Below are 14,167 nucleotides of genomic sequence, written 5' to 3'. Positions count from 1 at the left end.
GGGGTGTGTTGATGTATTTGTTTATATGTTAACGATTTGTCAGTAGATGCGACTTTTTTGACATTTAAATAATTCATCTCTGTATAAGAAAAAATTGTTTTTCATTTCAACAACCTATTGGTGCTTTTTAATTTTCCACCAACAATTTCAAATCCTAGAGATTTTAATTTCTTAATGCTTTCCTCTGTTAGTTTATGTGTTTTTTTGACATCATCGTCATCACAGTCAATTTTATATGGGATTTCTAATAAAAAAAAAAAAATCAAATTGCAACAACTTATTTACATTCTCTCAATACCAACGACATGCTTACTCGTTCACCACGTAAATTTAACAACTGATCGTTTTCATCGGTCAATTTTATTATCAAGCTGGTAATTTCTTATTCATCTACTGGTACGAATGTAATATAAAATGGACATTCTTCAATCATTTCACCAGAATTGACACTCTGTGGAAAATCATACAAAATGCAATCTTGTTTCTCGTTTTTATATCCGCCCGAAATGATATTACATTTTACACGTATTACATTTACAGGAGCAATATTATTATTCGATCTGAATGATGTGTTTGATTTGGTTTGAGAATTCTCGCCCCATAACCCAATAGACTGCCAATACTTGAATCTGTATCTGAAAAATCTATCCACACGGTGCTTTTAATTTCACATTGTAACGTATTGCTATTCGCCTTTAATGCGATTGATTTTTTAATTTTCTTCATTTTGTATATATTCACCAATATCTTCAGTTTCATAACAATCCGTTGGTATTGTTATGTAATTTTTCTTTGTGAATTCATAATTGTTATTTTCATTTTTTTAACGTCCTTGTCGAACACAAAACACAATTTATTATTTTTGTTTTCTTCAACATTTGGAATCATGTTGACCGTCATCAACCATTTTAAGCCCAATTCATATTGGCCTTTTGAAAGGTCTATTGGAGGAAAAAAATGTTTTTAATCAACGAATCGTTTCCATCAATCAACAAATACAACATGTCTAAAATAAGAAAAATTAAAATTAAAAATGTACATTTTATTCGGATAAAAACTCTAAACACAATCGACCACAAATTACGTCATCATTGGTTTGATATCTGTTGTAATTGTACGTTATATTAGATTTTCCAAAATAATTCATCAATTCTGGAGGTGGGTGTATGTTTCCTATACCATCAAAATAGTCTACATTTTTATCGAATTTTTTAAAGCTAACCCAATTTGTACCATTACCCATTGAACAGTCCAAATTGATTATAGCACATTTTTTCAGTCTTTTTTGGTAAAGCGTCCAACATAAAAACACCTCTGAAATGTGGAATTTTTAATCGTTTTGCATACTCTCTCAATTCGTTGTCATACAAAGCATGCCTCGATATTAATCAATTTTTTTTTACTTGCCCGCCACTTTTCTTTAATTTTAATCGACCCCCGAATTTAGAGTTTAATTTCATCGCATTTGTTACAGCGTATGCAGCCGCTCTTTCAGTCAAACTACTATCCGGCGCAGTTGCATGTACCCAAGCTCTCTCAGCCAGTGCTTTGTTGGCTTGGGCTCCAGTTTTGGTGTCTGAATATTTCGAATAGGCAATATCATGCAATTTACAAGCATCATCCAACTTATTAACGCCTTTATCCCTGCGTTTTAACCTTTTATCCAATTTCGTGCCAGGACCACAATAATTGTAACCTGGTAAATGCGCTTCAACTGGTAATAAATCTACAGCTTTATTCACCACAGAGCCAATAATATCACTTTCTTAGTCTGTCTTTTTGGGCTTGTCTTGGTCTTTTTGGGCTTGTCTTTGTGGGCTTGTCTTGGTCTTTTTGTCTGTCTGGCCTTTTTTCTTGTTCATGTCTATATATAAAAAAAATTAATTTCAATTTAAATAAACTATTGTTGGTTATGGTTTATAGAGTATTTTTAATTTAGTCATTTCATTTTCTCAAATCGTTGCCCCGACAATGTATTTAATCTGGTTCGCGATGAGATCTTCTGTAATGCGACCGTTTAATTCATCGTCTATATACTTGGCAATTTTTTCTTTATGAGGTTCGAGGGAATCTTTCATAAATTCAACAGTTGCATCTGTAAGTTTCATTTTTCCATCCTCTATATATTTTTTAATGTTTACATCAAGATTTGTCATTTCTTCATTTAATCATTCTAAACCTACAAACTTTTGTGGGTTTAGACCGTTTGCATATTCGTGACACATTTGTTTACATCGTTTAAAATCCAACGCATCCTTTTCATCGATAGGATCGGATACATTACACAAACTATGATGTTTTACATAAAAATTTCCTTCTGGTGTGTGTGAAAAACTTCAATCTCCACGTCAACGGCCTTTACCTAATTTTATCCATGACATTTCTCTATATAAAAAATGAATGAACATTTAAAAACCTATTCAAATTCATCATCTTTCAATTCTTTAATTATGGATATGATCTCATTTGAAACGGTCTTGTTAACATCATCATATTCACTCACAAGTGTATACATCTATCAATCAATTCGTTTGGATCGTCCCAATATAAATATACTGGATTATAATTGAATTGTGCATGCAACAACCCAGAACCACTAAAAGACGTGGGTGGTGTTTTATATGGGGTGATTGGGTAAACGGGTTTTTTTGAAGGAAACAATTTTCTAATCACTTCATTATATTTAAAAGATTTATTAGTCTTCAGTATAACTATATCGTGTCGTTCCATCAAATAAGCACCAGTATATTTCAACATTTCTCCATAAGCCTTCATATCTTCTGTGTGAACCTTCTTCAAGTCTGGATTTTTATAAACCAACAATTCTAAAAGACCTGGTGTGGACGAATAAATGAAATCCCCCAAATGAATTTTATTGTGTATAAATTCAATTTTAATGTCACCCAAAGTACAAGTATCTGTATTTTTATCATACTTTACACCATATACATGGTCTATAGATACTTTTGGACCAGTTTTTAACATTTCCAAGTATTTAATTATTTCAGTATCCGAGGACTGACTGCCTTCTAATATAGGCGTATATTTTGTATATATTCTAGGTTGTTCTTCTTGAGATTGTTCAGAATATAGTGGCAATGTTGTTTGTTCACATAATAATGTAGAATAGGCTACATCTTCTTCTTCTGAATCTTGTTCCAATAAACTCTGTTCACATATGTCTTGCTGTCTTTCTAAATGAGCCGAGAATCTATCACCCAATTCATGTCCTACTCTGTCTACATCAATTTCTCCAGTATGAGGAGGTTGTCTGGGTCTATTTACTTTTTCTTTAATTTCATTTATAGGATCTATTATCGGTTTGAAACGTTTAGCAAATAAAGCTTCTTCTTCAGCCAAACCCATCATAAAGGCTGCATGTTTATGTTTAAAATCTTTATTAAGCTTGTCAATTTCAATCATTTGTTTCTCCTTTTTCATTGCTCTATAAAGAAAAAAAATGAAATTAAAAACGATCATTTTATTAACGTTATACATTACGTTAGACTGTTAAACATTACGTTATACGTTATGTTAAATGTTACATTCAATAATGATGAATTTATCGATATTGTTTCTATATCGACCTTTACTTTTATTCTTTTCTTTGTCGATGGCTAGAAAATTATATTGGTTTGTATTCCAAACTTGATCGCACATTGATTTAAAATCATCCAGACATGTCAACGTTTACATGATCATCGTAAATATGTTTTAAATTTAAATTGACTTGTTTGAATAAAATTAAAAAATTGCAATTGTCACGTACGAGTTGTTTTGGAATTTTAGTATATGTTTGTGCTAGATAAAAACAATCAATTTTATTATGACGTCCCCGTGCAAAATAAGCACCGATATTATTTTGTTTCTCTTTTATTACATCATCAAAAATCATTATTGAATGTGGTTCAATCGCCTCTGGTTGAGGGACTTGATTGTTTTCAGTATATTCATAATAGCCCATTTCAGGAGTCATCATCATTTAATTTAACAACATTCTATAGAGAGGTTGATGAAGCGATTTTGAGAAAATGTACAAGTTTTGAAAACGAACACCGTTTTCTTGAACTAAAAGATTAAAAACTACATTTGTTTTACCACAATTCGATGGCCCGCATACAATACATCTTATGGTGTTTGGAAAGAGAAAACCATGTTTATTCTTGTTTTTAAATGTACATACCCCAATACATTTACAATGGGGAATTTTTTTTTTTGTTGTATTTCCTTCATATCTCTAGAGAAAAATAAAAATTAAAAATTAATAAATTATTCCCAATTTAAAGCTATATTGAAAGAAGGATGGCTGTGAAAATTACCTTTGACAAATCAATGGGAAATTCTTTTCTAAATGACTGTACACCATCAAATTCATAACATTTTTCAAAAATAGGGTCACATTTATGAATTGTGTCATATTCTATTTTCAAATGTATTGTTTCACAATCATTTTCTATAAAATGAAATAAAAATGAATCAATTGCAGAATAAATTTCAGATACTATTTGCAATGGAATATAGGTTGAATATTTAAATATAGCTGATGAATTAGGTGAAATAATTTTATTATTACGAAGCTTCATTTTGGTATGTATATAAAAGTTAACTTTTTTAAATTCAAATGGACTATTGGTAATAGTAGGTTTTTTATTTATTTACAAACTGTATAAAATTAACAATTTAAACATTTTTACAAAAATTAGAAAATATTACACATTTTTGCAATAAAAAATATTTAAAATTTTCAACTTGTCGAAAATGTTAAACATTTTTACAAATCATATATTAGAATTAATAGAATAATGGTAGGCCAAATTTGGCCCCCCACAAACAAATTCATATAAAGTCGATTTGAAGGGAGCAAAATCCCTTATAATTAGTGATTTCTGATTTGATGATGAATAATCTAAACTTTTTCAATTTATTGAAAATATTAAACATTTTTGCAATTTTGTAAAAAGTTGAAAATATTTAAAAATAATATTTTATTGTTGATGGAAAAATTTTATTTTTATATAAAATAAAAATGACTAGTTTAATTGATATTTTTTATGAACAAATAAAAGAAATTTTTCATATGCTATATTTGGTGATTTTAAGCTAATTATCGACACAAATACAGGTTTTTTAATGCAACAAAATTATGTAATGATGGAGGAAAGGAATTTAAAAAATGGTTTCGTAATAAAGAATCTAATGTTAATAATCTAATAATCTAATAATCTAATCTAAAGTCTCGCAAATTCGGTCCCTCCAAAATAATTTATATAAAGTCGTTTCAAAAGGTAAAAATCCACTAGATTTAGTAATTTCTGGTACTTATTTGAGGAAGGAATTAATTTTAAATTTAGCTTGTTGGATTTCTATAAAAAATGCTATAAAATTATTAAAGAGTATTTTATTAAAGATTTCAAGTTGTATAAAGATGATATTGCTCAGTTGCATTCAAAATTGGAATACATAGAAAATGAAAATAATAGACTTGAAGATGTAATTTTAAAACGCAAGTTGCAAATTGACGAATTGAATGGTAATGTAAAGAAAATTAAAACTATGGCCACGTCATATTTATCTTCACTTTATCTGCGCGATGAAAGTGACAATTGTCTTGTAATTTTAGCTAAAAATAAGGATGACGAAGAGTTTAAATATTATGTTGTTCGTTTTCAATATAGAAATCTAGAAGAAACATTGAACTTGAAAAAATTTATCCTAATTTTAAAATTGTCTATGAAAAATTAAAAGATCCAAATAGTATACGATTCCTAATCTTGCTTTTAAAATTGCTTTTGAAATTTAAAACAAAATATAATCATTTTAATATAAATATGAAAATTGATGATTTTATACAAAAGTTGGAATTGTATGAAAAATCTTTCAATTCATTGGATATTACATCACCAAAAGTACAAGACGAGTAAATTATTATTTCATTTTATTTTTTTTACATTTTAGAATGACAATTAAAACTGATTTGGCAATTGAATTGCACAGGCCAGCTAAACGTAATTATCCTACTAGAAAGACGAAATTAAAGGGTCTAGACGACCTAGTACAAGCAGATATAGTTGAAATGATTACTTATTCTCGATCCAATAAAGGTGATAAATATTTATTGACTATAATTGATGTTTACGAAATTTGCATACGGTGTGCCATTAAATAACAAGACTGGTAAAGAGGTCGCGTTTGCTTTGGAACCGATATTGGAAAGACATAAAATGAAACATTTTCAAACAGATCAGGGAAAGGAATTTTACAATTCATATGTGAAAACCTTGTTGAAAAGATTCAATATAAATCATTATTCCACCCATTCAGATAAAAAGGCCGCCATTATTGAACGTTTCAATAATGTGACGTTGAAAACAAAAATGTGGACTAAATTTACAGAATATGGCAACTATAAATGGATTGATAGTTTGCAATCACTGTTAGATGAATACAGTAATTCTATACATTCAGCTACATTATTTAAACACAAAGATGTAAACAAGTGCAAGTTTTGGCAAATTTAAATAAAATATACGATAGAAAAAAAGTTGTAAAAATTAAATTTAATGTAGGCGACAGTGTTCGTATAAGTAAACATAAAAAGTATTTGAAAAGGCTATATACCAAATTGGACAAATTAAATATTTAAAATACACCCTCTACATAGTAAATCCAATCCTGTTACCTATGTTACCTATGAACTAATTGATTCCCGAAACAAAGTCATAAAAGGGCGTTTTTATCATCACAAACAAAGATTTATACCAAATTGAGAAAATTTTACCTTTGTAATGTTTTATTCAATTTATTTTTTGCATTTGCATATATAGAATGTTAATTGTTTCATTCTTGGTATTGTATTTCTACGTTTTATTGACATTATTATTCATTTACAGAGGTTGTGAATAGTAACGAGGTCAATGCTATTGACAATAGCCATCTTTCATTAATTATTACAATGAATTATCTCTAAATGAAAATAACAAAAAAATTTACATCATCAACAACATATTAATTTTACTTTTTATATAGACTAGTAAAAATGTCTAATATTTTCGATAAATTGAATAGTTTAAATTATTCTAACAATATTAAAAAGATTAATGAAATGATGCAAAATAGGCGTTATCGAATTCAAAAAGTAGACTTTATAAAAACAAAAAATGGTGATTCAATTATTGCTACAATTGAAGGATTTGGAAAAATATTTTTACCGGAAAGGTTCAATGATCTTACACTGTCAGATTTGAGTGAAATTAACAATTCTAAAGACGTTTATATAATATACAAGGGTATGAGAGAAACGACTAATGGTCATAATTACCATGATGTAGAGTTTACATGTGGCATTGATGTTGCATAATATATAGAATTGTAAAAAAGGTTATTATTTTAAATAAATAAAATAGTCCAATATTTAAAAAATTATTTATTCATGCAAATACACAATACATTTAAACTAGTTTCTTTTCTTTTTTTTTTAATATATATTTATCAATTTCTTTATCCCCATATGGGAATGTATCTATAAGGTTTTCCAATACAAATCTTTTGTCATCATATGGAGAGAGAGCTTTTTTACATTGATCAATCGAGTATATTTGGTGATTAAAACTACGTAATGATTTCGAGGTGGAATATGAAATGTTTCTATTGAATAAACAGTCTTTATAAAGCTCATGATTTAAAACGTTTAAATTGCAATCTTTATCAAATATACGAGAATCTTTTTTTATTCCCTTGTAAATAAATCTTTATTAATCAAATCCACTCTATTTGATTTATAAAGATTTTTTCGATATGAAATAAAAACATCTTTAATATATTCCCAAATTAATTCTATATTAAATGGATTAGAAGTGTATTTTTTATACAATTGTTCAATATCATCTTTTATATTACCTAAAGATGTAACTAAATCATACTTGGACAGATTTTTGTAACAAAATACTAATTTACTAGCATTATCAATTCGCTCAGAATTCATGGTCTTATTATAATGAAAATAATTTTAATAATGAGTGTTAACATAAAAGTGGTGGGGGCGATTATAGCAGTATATAAGGTGGTGGGGGGAATCTTCTATAATGTATTGTATAATTTACTCATATACTGGTGTAAAGTGGTGGGGGTAAATTACTCCAGGACCTGAGGTTTCTATACTACTCAGGTAAATATTATCCTTGCAATTAAAGCTAGTTTACGTAAAAGGCACATTGGAATTGTTTTATTCGCATCTAATGTTAGATAATTATAAAATAACTAATGAGTGTATCCAAAAAATTAAAAATGAATTAATCCAAAAATTTAGGTTCAAAAATAATTTCAAATTATTAGTGAGTTCAAAATTTCTACTGGTGATGGGTGTTCATGTGTAATTAATACATATTGTAATAAGCCTACTGTGGAATTATCATTTATTCTTTTTTACAGGCTGGTGCAAAAGCAGTTTGTCATGTAATTGTTCATGTATTAGATCGCAATGATAATGCACCTAGATTTACTCAAGCAACTTATAAAGGAATTGTATCAGAAGATGCTCCAATTGGTTCTCTTGTTTTAACTAATGATAGTGCTCCTTTGGTTATAAAAGCTAGTGATGCTGATTCTGAGTTGAATGCATTGTTACAATTTGACATTGTTGAAGCTGGGCCACGACGTATGTTCCATATTGATTCTAGTACAGGTAACTTGATGTTTTTATTATTATATTATTTATTTGAAATATTAATGGTTGAAATGGATTTTACTTTAAGAAAATTGTAATTGCTCAGTTATTCCCAACAATAATAAGATTTCATGACCTGATTATTATAGAAATTGATATGTGAAGTGGTTTCTTATTCTCTTTTTAACTGTGCTAGAAATAGACTGTTATACATCAGCATTACAAGCACACTGAAATCCTGGTGATATCCAAAACTTCATGCATCAAGTGTTCACTATTAGCAAATAGTGAAAAGGAAATAGTTCACTATACAGCAATATAATGAATATCATTACTTTCAGAAAAAGAAACCCTAACAGTGTCTCTTTTGCTTCTGGTATTTTATATACAATATAAGAAAGATTAGTTTAAATTAGTTAAAACAAGATACTTCTGTCCTCTTCTCTGTTAAGAAGTTTGTGAATTATTACATACACTGTCTTTAGTCAGTAGATAACAATATTTATTCTTGAGTACATAACATGTTGTACTGGTTATCTATGCATAGTACTAGAGGAATTTATTTACTTTTACTAGATTTATTTAAAAGGTGACAATTTTTCATTGTTATCAAATTAATTTACTGTATTTCCCAATCCATTTTTTGTCTAAATCTATTTTTTATATAAAAAATAATTTGTGTATAAAACAAATAATAAAAGCCTTCTTATTCTGAAACTTTAAACATTACTAATTAATTTAGAATACTGTTAAAAGAAAGAAATATCAAGAAAATAAAATTATTCACAAGTTTTGAGGTAAAAATGTTACTGTTTCATCTTTTATATATTATATATTTTCTAGTAAAAGTCAAATTACTATATTCAAAAGATGAACCTTTATTAAAAGAAAAGCTAACTGTGTAATTTGAAGATATTTTGCTCATGAAGTTTCATTCAAAAAACAATATTAGATTCATAATTTTTTCTGCTTTTAGAGAAGTGCATGTTACTGATGTATTTTAAAATATTACTAAAAAATTATAAAATATAAGAAAAATCAATCATACTCTCTCTACCTTACAAAACTCACCAGTGATGAGTACATTCTTTCATAGTACATTGAGGATTAACATATAAAAATTACTCCTTTTTTTTACTGCTACAAAACCAAATCTATGATAAGAAAACTATGATTGCAAATAGCGATCATGCTATCTAAGTTTCAAGGATCCTACTTCTGTTGCTACTATGTCATAATTGGGTAATTAATTTTGAAAACTGTTACTTTCAGATACGCACACACATTTGCATTTATAAATAAATATATTTTTATAATATTAGAAATATATTAGATAATTTAAATTATATTATTATAAATATGTAATTAGATTTTATATATATATATATATATATATATATATATATATATATATATATATAAATTCTTTTAAATAAACCACACAGAATATTGAGATAACATATATTAAGATGTATCTTACTGTAATTTTTCATGAAAATAGTTTTGTGGGATCCCGCGTCGTTAGTCATGACTGAAATAATAAGGTGATTTATTTTATAAAATTTAAATATAATTTAACCGTGCAGAGAATTAATATGAATCTTAAAAAGATTAATTTCAGTAATATATATATATATATTTTTTACTTTTAATTAGATTATATATAATCTAATTAAAGTTGTTTTAGCTTATTCAGTTAGTTATGTCGTCGTTTAATCATTTTTTCAGATGAAACTTAAATTCCATAGAAACAATTTTTTAAGTAATTTGTCTTATTTTAATGTATCAAATGATCCCATATCCTTTATAATATTCTCTCATGTGTCATTTCATATTTTTTCTCTCTTGATTTTGACATCCTAACTGGTTTATTATCATACTGTAACATTTTTTCCATTTGCTATGCGTAAGAATGAAGAAGTAGTGTTACTGCTTTATATTGATTTAACTTTTTTATCCATATTTGTGATCACAGCTCTAAGCTTTTAGAGTATTGATCATTTTTGTTTTCATTATTCTTGTTTTTATCGTAGTTAAAATATAATACAGAAAAAAATAACACCTTCATTTACAGTCTTGTTCTGTAACTGATGTAGTGTCTATCAAGTAAATATTAAAAAAAAGTTAATGAGTTTAATGCGCTGACATTATTTAAATTTAGTGTGTTGTTATGCAATTCATGGATTTTATTAAGTTTTGTTTATTCTGAAAAAATTCCAGAACTGTCCATGGTTGATTTATTTTATTATTTAGTGCTTATTAAGCTAAGCATTATAAATATTTAACATTATAAACTAAAAATTATATAAAGTCACCCAACTAAGCAGGTGAAAGTAACAGCGAATGACTTCTGCTTTATGTTGTACTTTATGCAAACTGGTTCTGACTTATAGTTTATTAATTTTTACTAATTTATTTTAGGTGCAATACGTACTGTTGTTAATTTGGATCATGAAAGTTTGCCTAAAGCTGTATTTCACGTTAGAGTATCAGATCTAGGTAAGCCTAGATTATCATCTGAGACGACAGCTGAAGTTCATATAGATATTTTAGATACAAATGACTGTGTGCCTTCTTTTACCCAAAAAGAATATAATATATCTGTTTTAATGCCTACATATACTAATATTGCTGTAATTCAGGTAAACAAATTTATTTTTAAACTAATAATTTAAAATTATTTTGTCAGATTATATTCTTAAAATGATAATGTTCTTTTTTTATATTACACTGCAAATATTTTTATTTGTTAACTAACTCTTCTCAACCGTTTGACTTGTGGACATGTCAGTTAATTGGCCAACAGTCATTTATTGATTTATTTTCATTTATTACATTGCAATCTTGTTTGAGATACATTTTCTGATTTGAGAGATATGGTTTATGGTATCAAATTTAATGTTTTCTTAATGGTGATAAAACATGTAACCTAAATAGGTTACAATGTTTTATTGCATACATGAATTTTCATGTTGCAGTATACATATATATATATATATATATATATATATATATATATACTGCAAAATAATGTAATTTTTGGGTTCTTAATAATTATTATCATAATGTTACTAGTTGTTACTTATAGCTAGCTGCTATAAGTAAATTTTTATTATCATAATTTTATGTTTAAAAAAAATCCACAAAAAATTATTAAAATTAAAAGAATTTGACCTAAACAAAACAAATTTTATATATTGAAAACAAGAATTGTTTTCAGTACAAAATTGCACATGAAAAACAGTTTTACTTAGTTTACATTCCAATATATGTCTTCATTTTCATCTTCCAAAAATAATAATACTAATAGAGTAGATTAAAACCAAGTACTTTGTATTCTATAACCTTAAAAAAATTAAACCATATGCTTTTCATTGAATTCAGTTTCTTATTGCTAGGGTAGATTTCATCAAAATTATATTTCAATTACATCAAATGATTCACTGAAATAGTCAATTTATTCTTATCTATAAACTTTCAAAAGTAATCTTCACTGAGAAAATAATTTAATTAAATACTACTTTTAAATACAATAACAAATAAGGGTACTTTTATTGAATACAGCACCACCACTTTTTCCTTTCAAATCTGTGGATTTTTCAAATGAATTTTTTTATTCATATTTAATTTACGCTCTGCTGCTATTTTCCAACTTAAAGATCATGGAAAATTTACTTACCGACTGCTACATGGTGACTTTCAGCAACAAGGTGTCCCTTATTGCACTGAGTATTTTCTAGAACAAGTTCTCATCCCCTGTTATGTGATGCTACATGTATTCGACGAATAGAATTCCACTTTATACCTGACAGTTACCCTATCTTTTATTCCTCCATTTCAAAAACCCCAACAAGCATTCAAAGCCATACAACACCTGTTGTATGGCTTTGGTGCCAAATGTTCCATATGGGAATGTTTGGTACTGCAACACTGTCAGTTTTGTAAAGATCCATAGCATTCTATTGTGACAAATCTTGGTTCCCAGTAGATAGCCTTGCAGTTGCAGGAGCTCAATAACATTGTGTTTGGCAGTCGACAAATACCAAATGTTCATGTTAAATGTGAGTAGCAAAATTAAGCTGCTTACGTGATAAATGTACAGAACAAATTTCAGATAACCAGCTATAATACATCAGATTCAATTACAGAGTTGCATTTATATCATTGTGATAAGAAATTTACATCATAGTTATAAGGAAACCTATTCTTATCTTATACTTTTCATTTTAAGTATTTAATCAGATAGTGTTTTCATTTTCTTAAAAAGAAATAGAGTGGTTGTTTAAACAAATATCTAGTAGAGCCAGTATTCAATAAAAATACCTAAATTAGAATACCATTATTGAAAGTTGTAATTGATTAATTCTTATGATATTCCAGAACTGTCCATGTATTAGTGCAGTTTCCTTAATTCAGGGCCTGTAAGCAACTGTATTCTATGATCATGAAATGAGTATGTTTATAGCTTGTTATACTCAAGAATTAGTTATTTATTCCCAGAAATAGAATGGTAGCTAGGCATAGTATTAAGGAATATTATTATTAAAAAACTGAATTGGCCAGGTCACAAACTAATTTCATTAATTTAAAAAAAATAAATATAGTGTATTAATATTATATAGATAGACTTACCGTATTTTTTTGGGTCCAAAACAGGACATATTTTTGAAACTACTTAAAAGTCTTAACAATTTACTAAAGCATTAAACTTTATTTATTCAGTTGTAATTTTCACTAGACATGACTTTTATCAGAAATGGTTCGTTTGTTTTAATCACATCATAAAATTCACAAGAAAGTTCTGAATTAATTTTAACCTTTAGCAGATGTTTAACAGTAGATACTGAAAGTCTCTACCCCTTTCTGCAGACCAAATGTTCCCCGTAATTGAAAAAAACTCTCTCAACTGGACCAGATGTTCCAGATAAAGACATCACAAACTCAACCATTTTAGGAATATTGCAACATGAAATATCAGTCTTTTGAAACACCTTAAAAATTGCTTTCCACTTCTCTTCAATAGTATCTGGTACTTTTTCAGAACCTGAACCACAGCCTACCTTTTGGTTTTGAATTACCTGATTCAACAATGTACATTTATCAAACAGGTCATCAATATTTATGGAATTTTTTATAACTTCATTAACAACTTGTGCATTCTCTTCTAAATCAGACCAGGCAATTTCAGTTTGTAAATTTATCCACTGAAACTTACTAACTAACTTTATCAAAACTGGTTCTCCACAACTGGATACTAGAATTGTAAAAATTGTCTGAGCTTGAGAAGAATTTTTGTTCTTGAACATCATTATTTTTTTAAGTGCATAGCAATTCTTTGGCAGAAGGTGGTATAAATTTGAGGGGTTTTCTTTCCTGAAGTTGACATATTAATTCAGAATATATCTGAAATGCTTCTGTTGCTGTGATAGAATTAGCTTCCAATTTAAGAACTACATTATTAAATAACTGTAGAGTACCATATAAACATTTCTAAAACAGTTCACT

The 14,167-nt window shown here is 27.6% G+C and overlaps 1 protein-coding gene across 1 annotated transcript in view; it reads left to right on the top strand.

Moving 5' to 3' along the window:
• Positions 1-14,167, top strand: part of LOC142332474 (fat-like cadherin-related tumor suppressor homolog) — a 170,340-nt gene that overhangs the window by 66,767 nt on the left and 89,406 nt on the right. Inside the window, exons 14-15 of the mRNA XM_075378920.1 lie at positions 8,428-8,680; positions 11,084-11,304. Coding sequence (XP_075235035.1) covers positions 8,428-8,680; positions 11,084-11,304 — 474 coding nt within the window. The remainder of the gene's footprint in view (positions 1-8,427; positions 8,681-11,083; positions 11,305-14,167) is intronic.

This window comes from Lycorma delicatula, chromosome 11, assembly GCF_047948215.1.
Source record: "Lycorma delicatula isolate Av1 chromosome 11, ASM4794821v1, whole genome shotgun sequence".
Classification (NCBI taxonomy): Eukaryota; Metazoa; Arthropoda; class Insecta; order Hemiptera; family Fulgoridae; genus Lycorma; species Lycorma delicatula.
Note: the sequence above shows the minus strand (reverse complement) of the source record. Positions and strands in the feature narration are given on the sequence as shown.